The sequence below is a fragment of the Plutella xylostella genome, chromosome 16, assembly GCF_932276165.1.
Source record: "Plutella xylostella chromosome 16, ilPluXylo3.1, whole genome shotgun sequence".
Taxonomy (NCBI): Eukaryota; Metazoa; Arthropoda; class Insecta; order Lepidoptera; family Plutellidae; genus Plutella; species Plutella xylostella.
The window spans coordinates 27,964-49,928 of NC_063996.1; the positions used below are offsets into that span (position 1 = coordinate 27,964).

General features: G+C 42.8%; 2 protein-coding genes across 2 annotated transcripts; both read right to left on the reverse strand.

Annotated features, from left to right (window-relative positions):
• Positions 1-599: 599 nt before the first annotated feature.
• LOC119693854 (apolipophorin-3) lies at positions 600-2,104 on the reverse strand. The gene is made up of 3 exons (XM_038118676.2): positions 1,944-2,104; positions 1,533-1,745; positions 600-963 (listed from the first exon to the last, which is right to left on the reverse strand). Exons 1-3 carry the CDS (start codon positions 1,980-1,982, stop codon positions 658-660), a joined length of 558 nt encoding a protein of 185 aa, XP_037974604.2. The 5' UTR covers positions 1,983-2,104; the 3' UTR covers positions 600-657.
• A 17,297-nt stretch (positions 2,105-19,401) lies between these two features.
• LOC119693838 lies at positions 19,402-21,051 on the reverse strand (the record flags this gene model as incomplete). The annotated part of the gene is made up of 1 exon (XM_038118598.2): positions 19,402-21,051. A coding segment is annotated over one exon (1,587 nt), but the record flags the coding sequence as incomplete, so codon positions are not given.
• Between the last annotated feature and the right edge of the window lie 914 nt (positions 21,052-21,965).

Sequence of the window (21,965 nt, forward strand, 5' to 3'; positions counted from 1 at the left end):
GTGGTTTTAGTAAGTTTAAAATTCTTGATTAAATTAAATTGATAATTATAATACCTTTATAAAGCCATATTTTCTATTTGGTGTATTTAAAAATATATCTATTTTTGCCAGAATAACTTATTTCTTTGTTTGGTTACTTACCCACATAGCTGCCCATAGCTTAGCTACATAAGATCAGTACCAAAATTGAAGAGACAAACCACTTACTTCACAACTACAGAGCCTCTAGTACGAGTTTTGCAATTTAAGCAAACTATAAAAGTTTTTTTTTCTTCTGTAAACTACTACCTACTTACTTGATAGTTTCCGCTAGAAGCGCGTATTTGCATGTGAGAAAAATTAAACTTTTATAGTTTTGGACGAACTATCAAACCTGTACTAGTCGTACAGATGTAGCATTGAGTCATGCAAGTAGGATTGAAGTATTCTGATTCGGAGGTGATCCAGTCAGTTGATGAGGTTGACTTTTGGGTCACCGTGCGTGTACCATACTGTCAAAATTTTCCGTTTGTGATATAGTAGATTGACTGTTGAATCCAGTTGAATCAGTATAGGAACCTAAACGATCACATTCGACAGGGGATAACAAAACACGAACAAAAAATATATAAAGCTATTTAATAAAGTATTACATTAATGGGTATAAATAGAGGGTGATCATTGCTTGGCGGCCTCGGCGATCTTCTTCTGCACCTCGGCGGCGTTCTTGGCGAAGGCCTCGTAGGCCTCCTTGATCTTGGGCGCCAGCTTCTGGTTGGCGGTGTCGAGGTTGGCGGCGACCTCCTTGGCCAGGCGCTCGGAGTGTCCGGCGGCGCCCTGCACGGCGGCCACCAGCGTGTCCCGGAGCTCGTGCGCCTTGGCCTCCACGTCGGGGTGCGCCGCGCGCAGCTGCTCCGCCGTCTTCTGCAGCTCCGCGCGCGTCTTCTCCAGCGCCTCCTTCGCCTTGCCGTTCGCGTCCACCAGCTGTGGGGGCAGAGGGGGGATCGTCAGTACACAGTCATACGGGGGCTACGGAGGTAGCTTCCATAGGTAAAGAGAGATAAGAGCAAAAACAAGCAGGTCTTGTGTATAGAAATAGTTTTGATCAGTAAAAGTCAATGTTTTTATCATTAACTTGAACTTGGCAATTAACTACAATACTAGATTAGGTTATATCAACTGCCAGAATACACCAACTTATCAGTATATTTATATTGATTACATGATTGATTATGTAAGTTGAATTTAACTTGAAGTAAATAATTCATTATCGAGAGAAAATTTATCGAATACTATCTAGTGCGGTAAACAACAACGGACTGGTAGTAAGAGCTATAAATTATAGCCTATAGCCCGGGTTTATTGTCACCATGGTGTAAGGATGTGCCAGTCAGGATCACCGTGAATCAATGAGTCGTTCAGGGTCTGAATGTATATAGACCAGGGACCAGGGCAACACAGTCATGTAATGGTTGCTGTAGTTGAAATAAATAAATAAATAAGTAGTGTAGTGGGTGCTACGGGGGCGGTGGTGGTGTTGTGGGTGTACTCACGGCGGACTGCAGCGAGCTGGACAGCACGGAGATCTGCTGCAGCACGGAGTCGGAGCCGTCCTTGAGCGCCTTCTGCAGCTCCTGCGTGTTCTTGGACGAGGCGAGCGAGTTCAGCTGCTTGGAGAACTCCTTCTGGAACTCCTGCGCGTGCTTCTCCAGGTCCTGCAGCTGCGTGCTGCCGGCCGGCGCCTCGCGGCGGACCATGCCGTGCGCCTGCGGGGCAGAGGGGGAGGGGGGGGAGCATTAGCACGGGGGAATCGTTGATTGGAAGCTCGAGCCTGAAGGGAACATAAGTGCCAGAAATCCAGCCTGGACATGATACTGCCCAGTGGGATACCTCACTCTGGAGAGTGCAAAGTTCAGCTAGGAGTAACTGATCCTACAGGAGCACAAGGGAGGGAGGGTACTCACCACGGCGACGAAGGCGAGGAGAGCGACGAACTTGTACATGATGCTGCTGTGGGGTCTCGGCGAGGAGTGTGCGGGTCCCGGCGCGCGCGCGGCTTATGTACCTGCCCGGGGGGCGCGGGGCGGGGGCGGGGGCGGGGGCGACCAGCCCTGACCCTGCTGATAACATGTTCCTGACCTAGCGACTGCTGCATTTCTTCCGACTGATACCCGATGTGCATCGTAGGTACGGAGGAAAAACAGCACGTCTAGTAAATAATAGTCAGCAACTCGTTATACATAATAAGTACTGATTAGACAAAGAAATATTACTTTGTATTCATATCTTGGAAGCTTTTTCACAAATGACATGATAACATACTGAAGTCCAAAGTTACTTAGTTACATTGCTTGTAGTGGAGTAAGTACTTAAGTTGAGGGAGAGGCTAGAGGGGTCGTTGTCGGAGCCTTTCATTATCATGTGAGTGATCTGTTCGTGTTATCTACGGGTCAGGTCTACGGCTAGTTCCGGCTGCGGGGAAATAGTCTGTATTGCCTGCACATAGAGGAGAGCAATGTCCAGGTGGACTGGCAGAGCACTCACGTGCAGCGTGCCGCTGTCTGCGCGGGTGCGGGCGCTGCCGGGTCGCGGGGCTGACGGCGCGGCGGGGGCTGACGGCGCGGCGGCGGCGGCGGCGCGGCGCTGCTGCCCGACTAGCTCAGTTTGTCAGTCAGTGCCATTGTAGTTGGTTCATCATAATATTTTTCCAGTGAAATAGATACTTTCATGTAATTCCTCAAAAAAAATGCCAATTGCTTATCTATCTAAACAAAGCCTCTCAATTCGTGGAACAATCTTCAATATCTCCTAATTTATCCTCCTAAAATAATATGAATGTCTTTACAAAGAAGGTACTTAATAATAATGTTTCCATTGTTATTTTTCTAGAAACAGATGCAAAGTACTTTCTAACCTAGGTACGTTAAGTAAGTTTCGATTGTCTTGTTGAAGTTGTAAACAGATAAGTTTTACATAACGAGGGACGAGGGTGACTAACAGCTGATAACGATGCAGTAATAATGAGTAAGAGCCGCCCGGCCGGTGGATCGCCGGAGCGGCCATTGTGTGAGACAACTGTGGCCGTCCTTGTGGCGTCCAAACAGATCGCGTCGCGTTATTGTAGTTCCTAATTGCTTTGTAAACAGTATTGTTGTTGCTTCCTGGAAGCCCGCACTAGCCGAGGCGGGCCTACCTGGCGGAGGCAATAACACCACGAGGCACGAGCCTGTACCATATTTGGGTAGTTATAGTACACCTATAAAATACTTACTTATCTTTATAGTAAGTATACCTTAAGTAGGTACTTATACTAAGAAAAGCTCACGATAAAAATGGAATAGGTGGGCTCAGCTTTATGTACTTTCATCGATGCATTAATGAAAAGTATAGTAACTAAGTACCTCAAGTGACTTATCTAGACGACAGCGGCGGCGGCGACCGTGTAGGTAGGTCTGAGGTAGGTATACGTAGTTTTTCAGTCAGATGGAGATATTCGCCTCTTGAAGCTTTTCGGGACACTTGGTGCCCTGAAAGAAAATTTGATCGTGATTTCTTTTCACCAAACGAACAAGAACAAACCTCAGTCAGTATCGTGCCGGCGGCGGCGAGGTCTCCTTGACCCCGCACTTGCTCCCGCAGAGATAGTGGCTGGAGATAGCGGACACAATAAGTAACGTAACGTTGGCGATATTTGGCCAATCCTTACTGTCGCTGATATCTGCCGCCGCGGCCCGCGCCCGCTCGTCACCGTCAGGTCATACATCATGTCACTTCGTGTTACTAAATATTTACTAGGACTCAGAGTGAACATTCTGGGACGTTGTATTTAAATTGATAGAGATCCTGAAAGCGGCAATTATAACTAGTTCAATGTCTATTTTTATGTGCGAGTGTGGATAAGACTTATTTTGTACTTCGCAATGTGTAGATCATCATCATTGTTCATTAGCCAACATCACCCGCTGTTGGACAGTGGACCCTCCCTCGGAGCTCTACAACACGCTTTCTTCTGCCCGATCGGCCTACGACACCTCTTCATTTTGTAATAAGTACATTAATAAAAATGTTAATTACGTAACGTGTGACATGAACCTGTAAAACTGAACACTTTTTTTGAGTGGCCTCATCATCATCAGTCATCACCTCATGTCTATATGGAGATAGCGGAACGTAGTCCCAATACCTTGATTATTCGTCGAAACTTGTGCGTCTCGCAGGACTATGTATACATAGCAGCTGCAGTATCGGTGGCGATGCCGAGGGCGCGGGTGTACCGGGTGCGGGGCGCGGGAGGCAGGACTGTGGACAAGCAGCCATGAACCACGGGAATACACTGCGTATCAGGCAGCAGGCGGCGGCGACACTGACGCTGCTGGAGGCCCGGGCTGCGTCTCATTGTCAGAGTCTCATTGTGCTCCCTACATGGCAGCCACATGGCATCGCGCCGCAGGGCTGCCACCGCTCGCTGACCAACACTTACTATAATGTTTGTCCTATTGTTGAGGTTTAAGTATATTTAAAATCCATTATAATTCGGTAATTCCAATTAGTAATGTATAATAATATGTCAATGCGTAATTCATAAACATTTCTGAAACCATTTCATAGACATCGCTCAGACCACAGAGTAAGTAAATGCGCAGACATCACTCAATATGCTCAGACGCTTCTCAGACGAGATATTCGAAGAGTAAAAACAATGTCGCGCAAACTCACTGAGCCATCAGCGCAAACCCACAGAGGTATAATCGTGACAGTTCTGACATTGCGAAAAAGAGACGCTTAGCTACATTAAGCGTAAGAAAGAAACGTTAAGCTGTAAATGTTTTTTGTCCTTTTTGCTGTGGCGCCTGTTTACGTCAGTTCTCTTTGCCAAACAATGAAACAAATGAAAAATCTTTGCCAAACAAAGGCTGACAGTTACAACAAAATTTTCTAAATGCTATTTATTTTTGATTTGCTAGTGATTTGTGGGTGTTTATTAAGTTTATCAGACTATTATCATCACTTAACGAGTGTGTGACATGAGTGGGTGGATTTTGTTCGGTTGTATAGAGCATATTGAACGAAAACACGATGGAATGATGGATGAGATATATTTTCACATGTAAGTAGATACTATCAAGTTTAACAAGCTTACATTCATCATAGTACTATCTATTGGCTCGATTTTAATATAAAACGATACTAATTTTAATACTGTAAGGTCTTTTAGTATCAGTTTTAAGTAAAAATTACGAGGTACCATATCATAACAAATCACATGGTGTTGCAAGTTATTGAAAATTTATTTTACCTACAAATATTATAGTATGCAAAGAAAATACTAGAAATTGTAACGGAATTCGGTTTTTGTGAAGATTGTATTTTGTAGAAGTCATTCTCCTCTTTCAAATGAGGTGCCTCTCATTGTGAGGAAACGTTCATTTCGTTTTTTTCTTCTATGTGTGATTTCTTCTGTATAATATAAAGTTTATTGTATAGATACGAAATGCGTGTTTCCTTAAAAAAAAACCCCATCACATATTTGGCCCACGATTATAATGCTCATGCTCATCCATTTATCTCTGCTTCATAGGTTTCCGACAGAAAAAAATATATCAAGAAAATGGATAGAGATTACCGGTCGCACAAATTGGGAACCAAAGAAACATACAAAAATTGTGTTCGGCACATTTTGAAGAGGATTGTTTCGATTGGACGAAGACAATGAATCATACAATCCACTCAGTTTGTGTATATTAAATAATTATATTGAAATCAAATAAGTATGAGTAAAGTTTTTTTTCTTATATCGTCGGTTGACAGGAAAAACTCACTAAGGCTGATTTTTCAATATTCAGATAAATGTTATCTGGGTAATACAAACATTGAGAAACATTGAGACGCAACAGCATCAAAATTATTTCCCAGCAAAACTTTTATCTGGCTATTGAAAAATTAGCCTTTAGTGTCTTTTTCCTATCAACCGACGATATACTCAAGTTTTGTTTTTGTTATTATGATAAGTTGAATTTGCCCATATTTAGGTTTAATTTTTTTGTCGGCAACATCTATGGTTTGAGTGAGAAAGAGAATAGTGCACACGGCGATTGCCAGTCTAGAGGTAGTAGGTCTATGGCGCAAACCATATAACAACGCGGACTCGTACCCTCCATATCCATACTCAATGGCGCAAACCAAAGCGAAATAAGTTTTTATCTGCGAGTTTCTTTATGATAAAATGTAGATGGCATCCAGCTGCCTCCAGCATTATACAGGGTTATTGTTGTTTATGTTTATATGTGCCTTTTAGCTTTTAAGCTCGACGCGCAAATTTCTGTTCACAGTTACAAACTTATGTACCTACTTATAGTAGGTAGACCATTGTGGGTCCGCAGAGGAGCATTGTTGCACGAACTGCACCCCGCGCCCCGCGCCCCGCGCCCCGCGCCCCGCACCCCGCGCCCCGCCGATAGCGTCGTGTAAACAAACAGTGATCACCTCGTCTCACCTTCCCGCTGAGATAACTCGTGTTTATGTTAAGGTTCAAGCGGTGGGTTAACGTAAACAGGGATCTAACACATTCTAAACATTCATTATAATTTTCCATACGTGCATGCATGTACTAAGTCAGGGTACCACTACCAATACCAATAGTACTTAAGTGCACTGCTCAACTATCACCCCGAAGAGCCAGGCTCGTGAACATTGAACACTGCCTGTACACGTGACCACCTTCAAGTCAGTCACTTATACAAAATAGTAGGTACTATCCGTAAGTACTTACCTATAATAACATAAATATCATCGCATCATCCCTGCTATCGCCAACAAGGGTTACACTTTTAACTTATGCTGCCTCTACCGGCTACCTATCTACTCGTAATGCTCGAGGGTATCTCCATTCGAGAGTTTGTGTACCGCAACGTCCTTGCTGGTTCTTCCTTCGTCAAATGTACGGCCGCCGGCCGGGCGGGCCACAGCTTGCATATTAGCGGCCTCACGATACGCCACAGAGGTAAAAGGTCAAAATATTAAGATGTAAGTATATCAATATTTAGCACTTAGAGCTTAGAGATAAAAAGAAAAGGTTTCTAGGTACTTAAGTATTTCACCGTTAAAGCCATAATACCGTCTCTGGTATTCATTACCTTTAAAAATCCGTAGTGCAAAATCCGATTTTAAAATACATAAAGTTGTTAGACATCGTCTACAACCCTAGCTCATTTTACAAGTGTGCAGTAGTGCACCCTACATGGAGTGAGCATGTGCATGGCCCGGCGGAGGTCTACGCGAGGCGACGACGACGTGACGGCGGCGGCGGCGGCGGCGTGAGACGTGAGTGTATGTGGGCTGAGCACTTCCTCCTGCAACCATGCCGAAACCGACGCCACCGACATTTTTTTCAAATATTTAATTTAAAATTTAAACAAAATATTACCGTTTTTTATTGGTAATATCCTGTACTGTACTGTACTTTGTGTACATTGTATGTGAATCAAAAGCACCTCAGTGTTTTAACTTACTTTTATTCTTACCCGTATATTTTTTTTGCAAGTAACACTATAGTCAGTGTTCTCATGGCATAGTAGGTAATTCGTTCACCCATTTCATCAGTATTAAACCGAAACTTTCCACATATCTCTGCCTTCCACCCCCACCATACGATAATGTGCATCATCTATTTTTTATCGTAGTAAAACCAAGTAAATTTATTTGTTTTAGCCATCAACAATATTTGACGACTGCGGCTACACGATGAAAAATTACTATTATCCGAGCCCTAGTGATGATAAAATATCCTCACCATCACTTCTCCTGAAAAAACCGACTAAACGGATTCACGAAAATATTGATTCATATTTTGAAACTCCCTCGAAGAAATCTAAGAGCAAAACATTATCTTCGACTGTCGGGCGCTGCCAGCGGGGGTATTTCATATATATCCACCAATGGTGACGACGGATCTAAAGCGACACACCTCATAAAAATTTAAATGTACGAAATGAAAAAATTGAAAGATTTACCACCCAGCGAACATTGGAAAAAAGCTGATATGCGAATCAAACTGTATTGTACCTCTGATCATATTTTTTTCCATGATACTAATCAACTCATGTTTTCTATAACAAAACAAATAGCTACAAAGACAGATTGCAAAAAATATTTTCTCGAGACATCGAAGTAAAAATAATAATGTACCACGACCCCCCGGCGTAAAGACCTCACAAACAGGTACACAACATCGACAGAGACGCCCCTCTATTTCCTACTATATAAACACGCGGCATTGAACGGTGACTTCCTTTCTCTTCTCAAACTCAGCTGCAAACATGGATCTCTCCCTCAATTCGTCAAGCTACTATGCAGAGCTACTGAAGGCTTTAGCTGACTACAAAAATCAGGAAACGTACGTAAGTGAACAGTTATTTTATTTCACTATTTTTATGTGTACTTATATGTAATTTGATGAAAATAGTGATGGTGTGTGAATATTAGTGGGGAGGGGGTGGGTACATGCAGTGTAAATGTTTTATTCTTAAATTTGTACTCTCACTCTTGTGTGTGCGTTCAATACCTAGTCTAACAATGATGAATTTAACTTATGAAGATTTATTCCCTTTTAACAAAACTTTATTGTTGGATAAATTTAATAAATATATTCGATTATGATATATAAATGGGGTCTTACCAGCTTCATATAAAAATGATTCAAACGTGATTCTTTTTTACACCCTTTGTAAAGGACACCCTATCAACTCTTCTTTATTAATATAGTTATTTAACTAGCTGTTCCCGCGAGATCGCTTTGCCTTAAAAAGTTTTCCCGTGGGAATTCCGGGATAAAAAGTAGCCTATGTTTTTTCTCAAGGTCTAGATCATATCTGTACCAAATTTCATTCAAATCCGTTCAGTAGTTTTGGCGTGAAAGAGTAACAGACAGACAGACACAGTTACTTTCGCATTTATAATATTACTTAGGATTAGGATCAGTGGCGGATTTACCTATAGGCCAAAAAGGCCAGTGCCTAGGGCGGCAGATTGGGAGGGGCGGCAAATTTGGCAAATAAGTAGTTTTTTTTTATAATTAATTATACGTGTATCATCTGTACCATCCATGTATACATTACTATTATAAAATACGAAAACGATTAATAAACGCTTTGTAATATTTCGATAAAACCGGATCCTGGATCATTACATACATATCTATATTTGCTACTGCGAAAACAGAATTTGGAGCATATTATTATTTATCCAAACTTGGATAGCATTTTGCATTGCACAACGCTGCCCCCTACTCTTGAAAGGCAATGTATTGCGTCTGTCTTGCGTTGGCAACATTTAGATTTTGGCCAAAAAAGTCTTTTGGCGTTTTTGTAGGCATTACCTAGCTGATTACATACTTAAGTATTTTTAGTCTTTGGGGCCGTCCATTAATCACGTGAGGCTCAAAGGCCTCCCCTCCTTGGAGGCTCCTTGGAGGGGGTACGGAAAACCTCACGAAACATCACGAGGGGGGGTCTCGTTAGACATCACGTGTATTAATTTTTGACAAAAAGCGCCAGGTATTTCTGAACCGAAATTTTGAACGGCGCAAAATTTTCTACAATAATAACTTTTATTGCAAATACACATTATAAATGTTTTCCAATTCAAAACGCAATTTTCGATACATTTGTATCTATGTATTTGTGTAGATATATCAGCTGTCCGATACCCATAATACAGGCTCAGCCTAGCTTGGGGTTGGATGGCCGTGTGTGAGATGTCCCCACATATTTATTATTATTTATTATTTTTTCTAGTCAAAAATAGCCTTTACATAGATTTCCAAAAAAATACACGTGATCCAGGGGGGAGGGGGGTCCCAAACCTCACCGAATATCACCAGGGGGGAGGGAAAATGAGAAAAATGACCTCACGTGATTAATGGACGGCCCCTTTGTAAAAACGCTTTTGAAGAGAAGTTATTATTTTTAAATGTTGACAACGAAAGACAGACGCAATACATTGCCTTTCAAGAGTAGGGGGGCTGAACGAATAAACCGATTTAGTTTTTTTTGTATCACATGTGTTCGACGGGAGAGTGTTCTTAGACAATAAGTTTGCTGAAAATCGATTTTTAAAAGTTACAGATGTTTTACGCTTTAAAGTCTTTTTACGGGTTTTTTATTTGCCTGTCAAATTAAACTTTTTAGGTTAACATTAAATTCAGTACATAGCGGGTTGCAAAAATAATCTAATTAAATGACAGAAATATGATTAAGTTCACAATCGTACTAATGACGGAATTAAAGTAACGTATTGAATTTCAAAAGTCAGTAGGGGCGGCAAAATATTAATGGCCTACGGGCGGCAAATTTGTAAATCCGCCACTGATTAGGATACCGATGAGATAGATGGAGTACATATCATGCAGGCATATTGTAACATTTGTACAAGATCGGAGACTAGCACATCAATTTCATTAGGTAGCTACTAATAGTTAAATATCTGGATAGGACAATGCAAATTTTCTGCATATATTATGCTTCTAATGTCTATGTATTTCAACTAAGTTGTTTTTTATTCACAGATTAACTGGAAATGGAAGAAAAAGAAAATGGGATTATGTCACCGCCCCTTCAACGTCGGCCGCTGCTACGAACAACGACCCCTCCCAGGCAGCCCTCCAGGCAACCCCTCTAGAAGAAGATACCCCTCCAGGCAACAACATTAAATGTGATGCGTTTCAAGCTCACATTGGGAAGAGGTACTTTTCACGTCATTTAAATAGCAAATTACATAGGGAAAAGGTTTTAAGAAACCATGAAACATTAGAAAACGTGAAAATTATTGAAAGCGCATTTGGACAACGAGTGAAATCCTATAGTATTCAGCTCGACTCATCTAATTTAAATAGTTCGGTATCAGCAGATTGTGTAATAACAGCCGAGGTAACTTCAAAAAAAATAAAAAAAAAATATTTAAACAACTAATGGATAACATAGATTGCCATTCATTCATCAAAGTAAATTTTGTTTTACACGCAGAATTCATTCAAATCACAAAAGACTTAGTTAATTCTTTCGATTTCCAGGGGTATAATTATAGTTTTTGCCAGGTTTTGTTGTTGAGTTTTCCAACAAATTAGGCGAATTCGAAAAAAAGGACAGTGGATGGAGTCTAAAAAAAATCTTATTATAATATGTTGATATGAACGTAAATAAATTTAATCCATTGCGGGGCTCAACATATATTGGTCCCCGCATTGATTTCTGTCCTGAAACAATTTGCACGCCAAATAGATAAAATTAGTACCAAATTTAAAAAAACAAAATAAAATATAACATTCACTATAGAAATTAGAAAACTTAAACAATGTATTGAAAACGGTTTAGAACTAACTAAAATTCACAGAGTTTTAAAATTCAAACAAAGTGACTCGTTAAAAAAATATATTGATTTGAATACTTCAATGAGAACTTCAGCCGTAACTGATTTTGAAAAAGATTTTTTCAAATTAATGAATAATGCCATATTTGGTAAAACAATGGTAAACATAGAAAAACGTGTGAATGTTCACTTAGTTACGCAATGGGAAAATAATGGGAAAATTCAAGGTGCACAATGTTTAATTGCACGACCAGAATTTCACAGTGCATCATGTTTATCTGAAAATTTGGTTGCAGTTCAATTAAATAAAACAAAACTTTTATATGATAAACCAATTTATCTCGGCTTTTGCATTCTGGAACACTGATGTACAAGTTTCACTACTCATATATGAAAAATAAGTTTAACGATAGGTTAAAATATTGATGTACACTGATACTGATAGTTTAATATATCACATTCAAACCGAAAATTTATATAGCGACATAAAGTAAAATTTAAAAGACTATTTTGATACCTCTGATTATTCAATCGATAATCGTCATAATTTTCCACTTGTTAACAAAAAAAGATTGGATTTTAAGATGAAAATAATGGAAATATTTTCAGAGAATTTGTAGGTTTACGTTCAAAAATGTACGCAATCGAGGTAGAGAATGATTTTATTGCTAAGGCGAAGGGCATAAATAAATCTGTAACTAAGACGTTTCAGCTAAATGACTATAAAAGATGTCTATTTCATAAAACCCGAAAAATCGATTGTATGTTAAGATTTAAATCAATAAAACATGTTATATTTACACAAAAATGCTCTAAAATTTCACTGTCTCATAATGATACGAAGCGAAAATTATTGGAAAACTCAACTGATACTGTTGCCTGCAGGCATTATAAGATGCCTGAATATTTTTTTTGTTTACCAGTTGAGTAGTTTTAAAAATAGTTTAGGATTTTTATCATTTTTGTGTGTGTGTGTTATGCTTTTTGCTTATTTGTTTTTTGTATTGTGTGTATTATTCTATTTAGTTTTAAATTAATATTATTTTATTATTCTATTTAGTTTTAAATAATTAAAGCGTGTTTAGTTTGTATGTAGGTTTAATTTTAGTGTGTAGCTTAAGATTAAATCATAAAATAAATTTATATTTTTATAACCACAAACTCATTTTTCATTTATTCATTCAACGCAAATCAACAGTACTTAGTAGACGTTACTCAAAAATAACAAATAATGCATCATTTTATTCATCCGTTCACAGCTATTATTGGTGGACCTAGTGGCTGTGGCAAAACTAACAACGTCACAAATTTTATAAAGTCTGTTTAAAAAATCTGCAACACAAATTTTTCAAATGCAACCATCATATTTAATTTATTAGAAGTTAACTACCACCAAGGCTTGTCGGAACTTACCATGTTTGATGGTAAAACTCCTCATTTAGTAATAATAGATGATTTAATGAGAGAATCCGACGGAAAAATTTTAGTTTTGTTTACATACACCATAGAAACCTCAGCATATTTTATATAACACAAAATTTATTTCACCAAGGAAAAGGACAGAGTGATACTTCTTTAAATTCAAGTTATATCATATTTTTTAACAACCCTAGAGATAAGACTCAAACACGGTATCTAGCTCGTCAAGTTTTCCCTGAGAATCCAAAATTTCTTGAAGAAGCTTATAAAGACGCCACAAAGGAAGCTCACAGATACTTAATGGTTGATCTTAAACAAAATACTTCCGACATTTATCGCCTTAAAACAAATCTATTTGAACAGCAGCATTGCATAGTTTATGTACCCAAAAAAGGATTTAAATACGATGTGCAAAAACAAATACCTATCATTTCCAAATAATGCCTAACGACTCATAAACATTTCCTCACTGCATTACAAAAACTCAAACCGAAGTTTCGTAAAGCACTGTTAAAAGTTTGTATTGAAGATGAAATTAACTGTATTTGTGAGTGAGTGTATTCACAACGTTTAAATATTCCTCTTCAAAACAAAGATTCAATTAAATTAAGAAAACATAAAAGAAGGTTCTTTGAGAAAATTGGTTTCTAAAGGTGGTGCCTTTTTACCTATTATATTGGGTTCTGTTTTAACCGGATTCTTCTTCTTCGATCGTGTGAATGCACTAAGCTAACTTCCTCCAGTGTTTTGCTACTCTTATTGCGAGATCATTGGCCTTCATCAGGTCTCCTTGACTGCACTTTGGGGCATTAGGACACTCTAAAAGATGTGACGTAGTCTGGAGGCTTCCGCAACTGCATAGAGTGCTGGCATTGGCTGGGAGCATATCCCATCGCCTCAAATTGTCCTTCGTCCGGGCAACGCCAGCCCGGAGGCGGTTTAGTGTTTTCCATACAGACCACTCTTCGCCCCCTCCAGCAGGCAGCTCCTCAGCTGGCTGGACAAACTGACGCAGGTGGGAAGTATCGGCTCTCCAGCGGCTCAACCTGAACTCCTGCGCTGTCTCGTTAGTCAGCGGTTCGGTTGTGACGAAGCTTCTGCGTGATTTAAGGCGCTGCTGCACTGGAGCATGACCATACAAAGGATGGCGCAAGTCATTCAGTTGTTTCCAGCGCTCTTGAGCCGCAGCGGCCTGTCTGCGAACCGCTGGCGGTGCTATTCCAGCGAGCAGGTATAGTTTATCAGTCGGAGTTGGTTTTAAGCAGCCTGTAACCAGCCGACAGGTCTCATTTAGTGCGGTGTCCACCTTCCCAGCGTGAGCCGAATTGTTCCATACTGGGCATGCGTATTCTGCCGCGGAGTAACTCAAGGCTAGGGCTGAGGTTCGTAGGACATGCGGGTGAGCCCCCCAAGTTCTACCGGATTAATTAATAGTATATTACGGTGAAAACTATAATGGATAATACCAAAAAATTGTTACTTGTAGAACCGGAATTTTTAGAAAAAATTAAGCAAACTGATAAACCTGAAACGACCCTTACTCGGTTAGATGATGAAATGAATAAAATTTTAAATACTAAGGTAGATGACCGAGAAAATTGGACTTTATACTTACAAACTCTGCAAAGATACTTACATTTTATTGAAGAAGAGCGACAACCGCGGCTTACTATGAAGAACAATCTTACCGAGAACTCAGAAGAAAATATAGCGACGACAGTTACCAAATCTGAACCATTAAAATAGGACGTCAGCAAAATTAATTATCCTTTATCTGCATACACCCCATCACATTTACTAAAATTAATACCAAAAACTTATTTGGTATTAATTTTAGTAAATGTGATGGGGTGAGTTGCTGCTGGAAAACATCCTGCAAAATAAAGATAGAGTTAATTGGAATGATCGCGGGGAAGTCACCATAAACAATCAACCTATACTGCATAGCAACATTGTGGATTTAATAAATGATGTATCTATTTATCGGGAAGCTGAAATCCTCTGCTTTAAAATTAATGTACATTGTATGTCAGTTATTCCCTTTAAACACCTATAAAAATATATTTATGTTCTGTAAATTCTGCGGTTTGCTAGACCGGGACCTTAAGACCGCTTAAGCGCGCGAAGCCCAGAGGTTGGGAAGTATTTAGTTCACTGCTGCATGATATAAAAGTTCCTCTATATTGTATAGGCAATCAAGCTAAATTAAATTATATAAATTCACTAAATTCAAAAGAAATAAACTCCCAATTAAAGGCTGACACTACCTGGGTCCCCTTCCCAGGTGTCTGTGTAGATTTTCCAACAGGAGTGCAAAAAAATAATACAATAATATTTTATAATATTTTATATTTTATATACATTAGTATCATAGTTAGAACGAAATACGCAAGAAAAGCCTAAGCTACCCTTGCGATGTGACCGGCCCATTTCCATACAGTTTACAGAGCATACCTACTGCATCCGTCACTTTTGTAAACTCTCTAATGTCTTAATGTTTTTAACCCTGTCTCTTAGTTTCAGCCCCAGCATGGATCTTTCAGTGATAACCTATCCAACGATATTCAAAAATTCCCTGTTCCCCAATAAGGAAAGAGTCGTCGCAATCGACAGAAGCCAGGAAGAGGACCAAATAGGAAAGCGTGTCGCAATAACATTCATTCCAATTACAAAAAGGTCGCGGATCGCGGGCGCGAATAAAACCGCGGATTTAATTAGGTCGCGGGCGCTAATTGGTAATTGCTCATTAATAAGCTCGCGTCTGCTAATTGCCTTAATAAAGTTTATTAGGTCGCGGCGACCTCCACAGCATCCTCCTTCAGGATCATCGCCACAGACAGCGCCTCGGAGGGGGGAGGGGCAGGCAGGTGGAGGAGGGGGTAGGGGCAGGCAGGTGGAGCAGGCGGGGAAGTGAGCCTGAACCCGTGAATCCCTACTACTGCTACCCTTTTCCGTTTAGGGTAATTTGGGGCTTTTCTCAGTGGAACTTTTACATTGCCCGTTAGAGTATTATAAGTAGTATGGAGGAGCGAAGGTGTTGCCACTCCTCCATTGAAAAGGGAGGATCCTCCGACCAAGCTGGGCGGTTTAGCTTGGTGGGCAACTGCCCGACGGTTACATGTCGGGATTCTGTATATATACTGAGTAGCTGTAATTCTTAGATACCGCGATGTAGGATTTGGTATTTTTGCTTTCACTCTTCCATGCCATCTGTTGGTCGTCCTTGATATCTCTTTGCAGGATCTATATCTTGACTTCTATGCTTGCGCGTATTCATTATAGATGTCGCCACATCATTCCCCCCCGAGACCGTAGGTCGATATTCTTCAGTGCTTCTGATACGTCTTGTTCACCAGGCCAGATTGCCGCTAGTCCGCCTTTCAGGACTATCTGCGGTCTTCATTCGCCGTAACCCCACTTCGTCTTCAACCGGGAGAGTTGACGCTCGATCGTACCGGCTTGAAGAGTAGTGCATGGTTAGGCGCGTGGCGATGTCCCCAATCCAGCTCCAACCGGGAGAGTTGACGCTTGATCGTACCGGCTTGAAGTGGACTGCAAGGATCGCTCTGCTACGACTGTTCCGGTGCGTTGCCCCAATGCTTCTTCGACCAGGAGAGGTGGACCCTGGACCGACGCTGCTACGGCTGGCCGAAGTGCACTGCAAGGTCGCTGCAGTCTGTCTGCTCGAGGGTGTGACCAGGCTCGCGCATTTCCGCTGCAAGCTGGTGGTCACGGTGCCCATGGAATCTGCAAGCTGGTTGACTCGGGTGGCTGCTGAAGGATGCTGTGGGGGTGATGGTACTGCTGGACTTCATCTTGTAGCTGCTGGAAGGTCTGCTGATCGTCTGTGAGGTCATCGACATGGTGGAAGATGTTCTGCTGCTGCTGTTCTGCATGGTCATCATCAGGTCGTGTTCAGGTTGTAGGGGTCACCAATATGGAGGAGCGAAGGTGTTGCCACTCCTCCATTGAAAAGGGAGGATCCTCCGACCAAGCTGGGCGGTTTAGCTTGGTGGGCAACTGCCCGACGGTTACATGTCGGGATTCTGTATATATACTGAGTAGCTGTAATTCTTAGATACCGCGATGTAGGATTTGGTATTTTTGCTTTCACTCTTCCATGCCATCTGTTGGTCGTCCTTGATATCTCTTTGCAGGATCTATATCTTGACTTCTATGCTTGCGCGTATTCATTATAGATGTCGCCACAGTAGGATTGCTTAAATTTAAATGTCGCATTTAGAGATTCTACTTTAAAATGTAATCTAACGATACTTAACCAAATTACAAATGTGATTACAAAGTGAATTTGATGATGATTCTCTTCGGTACTGACTAACTTAGAGATCTGACGATCTCATCTCCTGAGGTGGCAGCGCCACACTTTGTAAAACATTTGTACTTTGTGTTGATTCTCCTAGATATGATACATAAACATGAGATACCCACTGCCCCATATCTCCTACATTGAGTGCAACGCTGAGCAGGGAGGTATCGACCCCTGAACCCGGAATAAACGTGATTCATGTAATAACGAGGTAAACACAACCCGCACTATCGCGGGTTTATCTCTCGGAGCCGCGGTGCAAACATCCGCCACACCGCCGCCGCCGCCGCTGCCACACCCGCCGGCCGTGGTCGAGCCGGTAGCTGCGGTGGTCACCTCCCAATTCAACATAGAGTATATCAATGCAAAAAAAAATATTATAATAATATGAAGGTGGTAACCTTCGTCCTATAAACCCTCCGTCGCTGGATATAATATTCGAAAAACAGAACATGATCGGTTTCCGCTGATTGGCTAGGTAATTTGGGTAAGTATCGTTGTTTGAGAACACTCGAATCACTAAAATTATTACTTACCAGCCGACATAATGATCACATTGAGGGACAGACAATATTCTTACTGGTTAGTCCATGCCATAGAACCAATAATCTAAGGTCCTTCCACCACGGTGATAACCCTTACACCAGCAGGCTCTTCTGTAGTCTTTGTCACCGATACGCTAAACGTAAACGTAACGCGTTGTTATTCAATAAATATGTGAAGGTGATTGGCCGTTCTTCACATTTACCCTGCACGTTCTGGAAAGATAAGTAGGTAGTCACTTACTGATTTTTTTCCTACATTGGACCTCCAATCGCTTTGGAATCGCTGTCTTGTTTTGAATAGAAATCCTACATTTTATCACAACAGCGCCACCTGTCCCTGAACCATTACATTATCAATCAGTTTGTTTTGTAGCAGAATCAGACAGTTTTTCAATATTTTACTAGATGGAGCCAGTAGTATGAAATAGAGTTAATTATTGTTAGTACCTACCTATAAATATTCTTATGAATGAAAATAACTTCTTGTACCTACATTATGTATAAATATACTTATCCTACTACCTATTGTATTTACTTACCTAGTCATTTACCTTGCCTTGGCCAGGAGTAGAACTTTTATACAGTTTTATACAGCAGCAAGCGAGCCAGCAACGGCCAGTCATGACTACTCATGATAAATTTGTAGGTACTTATGCTGTTTACATCCCGCACCACACTGTCCCGGCTCGCCCGTGACGCGACGACGAGTGTCCGTGAAGGTAAGCGTCCAACTATCGCAATCGTACGCAACGGACGTATCGCATTACGTATTCTTTATAATAGAATGGACACACAAGTGCGTCCACTTCATCGACATTGCCGACTCCGCGCAAGACTTAACTCCATGCATTTATGACAATCCAATTCGTGTGTACGTTACCGATAGTTGGACGCTTACCTTAAACCACCACAAGAGTCTACACATCATGTAGCATTCACCATGACTCCTCGTAGTCCTCATACCTCACATATTACTTCGTCTATGAAACCTCAGTCGACATCATGTATACGTAGGTATACCAGCCTCGTGCACCTCCTACTAGCTCGTATACAACATCCTGGATAGGCGATGGCCAAACTGCATTTGTGGTGGTATTTTGTTCGTCGTTGAAGCGTATTCAATATTACTTAGTTGTGGATATTTGGGTTAGAAATAAAGATACATTTTATAATTTTTGGCTTATTTTTAAGCATTTTATTGTTCAGTTCTCATTATAAAAATACTGCACTGTATCCTTTCCATTATTATACCTACTTAAATAAATAACATTATTGTCAAAAACAATCAAGTTTTGATATTTTATTGATGATAGGAATAGATTGGATCGTGTAGGTTAGGTACATTGGAAATACTTATACCAGAATTTGATAATATTTTTTATTAAGTAAATTGCTATCGAAGTTAGGTATTTCCTTAGCTCGCGTAAGGCCCCATCTATCTGTACTCTCAATGTTTTTTATTTTTGAAATGAAATAACCATGCACCAACAGAGTTGTGTTTTTAAACCTTATAAAACAAAGTCAAAATTTAAAAGTACTTTACACTTGACTGATATTCATCAGACATGTACCCCGTTCGCATTCATCTACTTGAATCATACCTACTCTTACTCTTAACACAGACTATATTATAATAATTCTGAATCACAGCTTAACAATAATTCAATGAAATGCCAACCCCTTCCGCACGAGAGAACGCGTCCCGCTTACAACAACCAACACAAGCCGTCACTCAGTGTAGAGAGGGGTTCGTGAAATAACGACTCAAGATTAACTATAAAAATAAATTTAATACTTGAATAGGAATTCTATGACTAAGCGTATGAGCATGTGTTACCGCAGCGGGTCGGCGGGCGCGGGGGGCGGGGCGTGCGGGCCCAGGCGCAGCGCGCGCAGGGCGGCGTCCACGCGGCCGGCCAGCGCGTCCCGCCAGCGCCACAGCGTGGTGTCGCGCACGGGCTGGTCGCGCAGCGCGGCGCACGAGGCCGACAGCGAGCGCACGCAGTCCGCGCGGTAGTGCTGCAGCCGCGCCAGCGCCGTGGGCAGCGGGTAGTTGCTGCACGCGCCGCCCAGGCACGCCAGCGGGAAGTGGTTGTGCAGCGTGAGCACGCGCTGCGTGTCGTGGAACGCCTTCACGTACTGGCCGGGGCGCGTGAAGTTGCGCGTGCGCCACACGTGCGACAGCATGTGCAGGTGCGCGGGCACGCCGGGCTCCGGGCCGCCGCCCTGCTCCTGCTGCAGCGAGTCCAGGTAGTACAGGTTGGACGCGTAGTAGGCGGAGCGCGGCGGCTTGCCGGGGGCGGGCGCGGCCAGCGGGAGGGCGCGCCGCAGCAGCGCGGGCCAGTCCGCGTCCTCCGCCGGCACGATCACCTCGTCCACGTCCAGCAGCGCCAGCCAGCGGTAGCGGCCCTGGTGCCGGTACAGGCAGTCGTTGTACGGGATCAGCTCCATCTGGCGCTTGTTGTTGGTCTTCTTCTTGAGGTAGATGTGCTGCAGCGCGGGCAGGTTGGGCATGCCGCCGGGCAGCGTGAGCGGCGTGAGCGTGAGCAGCCCGCGCGCCTGGTAGTGCGCCAGCACGCGCTGCACGTTGGCGTGCGCCTGCAGCTGGTACATGTGCACGGCGCGCGCGCCCAGCAGCAGCACCAGCTCCAGCCACTCCACCAGCCGCAGCGACAGGTCCTCGTGCAGGAAGTCGAGCCCCTTCACGCACACGGCGAGGTCCTCGGGCGGGCCGGGCGCGGCGCCGCCCTGCACGCGCAGCAGGTTGCTGGCCGCGTCGCACGCCTCGCGCACCAGCGACACGGCGGCGGGCCGCAGGTGCCGCACTCCGGCCGGCAGCACGCACGCCAGCAGGTAGGGCTGCCACAGCCCGTCGCGGTAGTTGCCCCACTTGCTGTTCCAGATGTACTTGTACTCGAGCACGCGCACGATGACGGGCGCCGCCTGCTCCTCGAACCAGATCTGGCAGTGCGTCTTGAGCGCGGGGCGGAGGCGGTCGTGCACGGCCAGCAGGCGCACGGCGGGCCCGATGCGCGACGTGTTGCGGTCGTCCAGGTACGCGCCGAACAGGTGGAAGGCGGTGTCGTTGTCGGCGCGCATGGTCTGCCAGTACGTGTCGTGGAACTGCAGGTCGTACAGCGACGGCAGCGGCGCGCAGTTGCGCGTCTTGTAGAACTTGTTCTTGAGGCCGGCGGCGCGCTGCAGGTAGTCTAGAGGCAGCGACGGCAGGCGGCGCGCCGCGTCCGCGCGAAGCTCGGCGTCGCTGAGCGCGTCCGGGGCGGGCGGCGGCGGCGCGGGGGACGAGGGCGGCGGCGTGGCGGGCGGCGTGGCGGCGTGCAGCAGCGCGCGCGCGGCGGGCGCGGGGGCGGGCGCGGGCGCCAGGCGCGGCATGCCCAGCGCCAGCAGCGCGCCCCACGCCAGCAGCGCGCCCAGCACGCGCGCGCGCCGCCCGCCCGCGCCGCCGCACCACGCGCACGCCACGCGCACTCCACGCATACCCTGCAACCACACACACATAGTTAAATTACTAACTGGAAATCATAATCTGTGCCGTCAAATCATATCAAACGGTGAAACTACAGAAATATGTCTGAGAAAGTTTATTGTGTTTTTATTCTTCTTGATGAAGTTAAGTAGGTACCTAATAGGGCGTGCAAAACCGGAAGGTTTTCAAAACCGGTTTTGAATTTTCGGTTTTCAGCCTCAAAACCGGGTAACCGGTTTTTCACCGGTTTTGATATTACTTAAATATTTTTTGTCATACAGTACTAATTAAACAAGGAACCCATATTCTTAGATAGAGATATCCACAAAACATACGAATAAAACATTTTTTATGATATACTTACCTATTTTTAATCAACCATATGACAAATTAATAATTTAGTGAACAGGAAAAAAAGTTAAATAAGAATTATCATAGTACATACTGTTATCACATCTAAAAAAAGTGTGTGGCACCTTAATAGTGTTTTTTATCGTTCTGTTATCATATATATATATATATTTCGTTTATTTTCCAAAAACATTTTATAATAGGTACATAAGTTACAACAAAAACCTGCCGCTTAAACCACGCAGGGTTTATGTGTGGCAAGTGCAGTCAGAAGTTGCATAATTGTATATTTTAAACATACAGGCAGATTTAGAAAAAAAAAACATTTATCGTCTGATTCTTACGACCACTCTATAGTAGCAGTAAGATGATGAATGTTTTTTTGATGTATTACAGATTTGTTCATATCAACGCAACGAAAGAAAGCCTAACTCATTGATGGACACGACTGCATTTGATTTGACGTCCTCAACACTTCATGAAAAAAGTCCATAACGTC

Bases quoted from the DNA above. Each gene is read 5' to 3' on its own strand.
- LOC119693854 (XM_038118676.2), bottom strand. From the start codon at position 1,982: ATGTACAAGTTCGTCGCTCTCCTCGCCTTCGTCGCCGTG. The intron at 1,746-1,943 runs GTGAGTACCCTC...TCTGCCCCGCAG, and splicing joins TCCTCGCCTTCGTCGCCGTG to GCGCACGGCATGGTCCGCCG. The intron at 964-1,532 runs GTGAGTACACCC...CTGCCCCCACAG, and splicing joins CCAGCTCGCTGCAGTCCGCC to CTGGTGGACGCGAACGGCAA.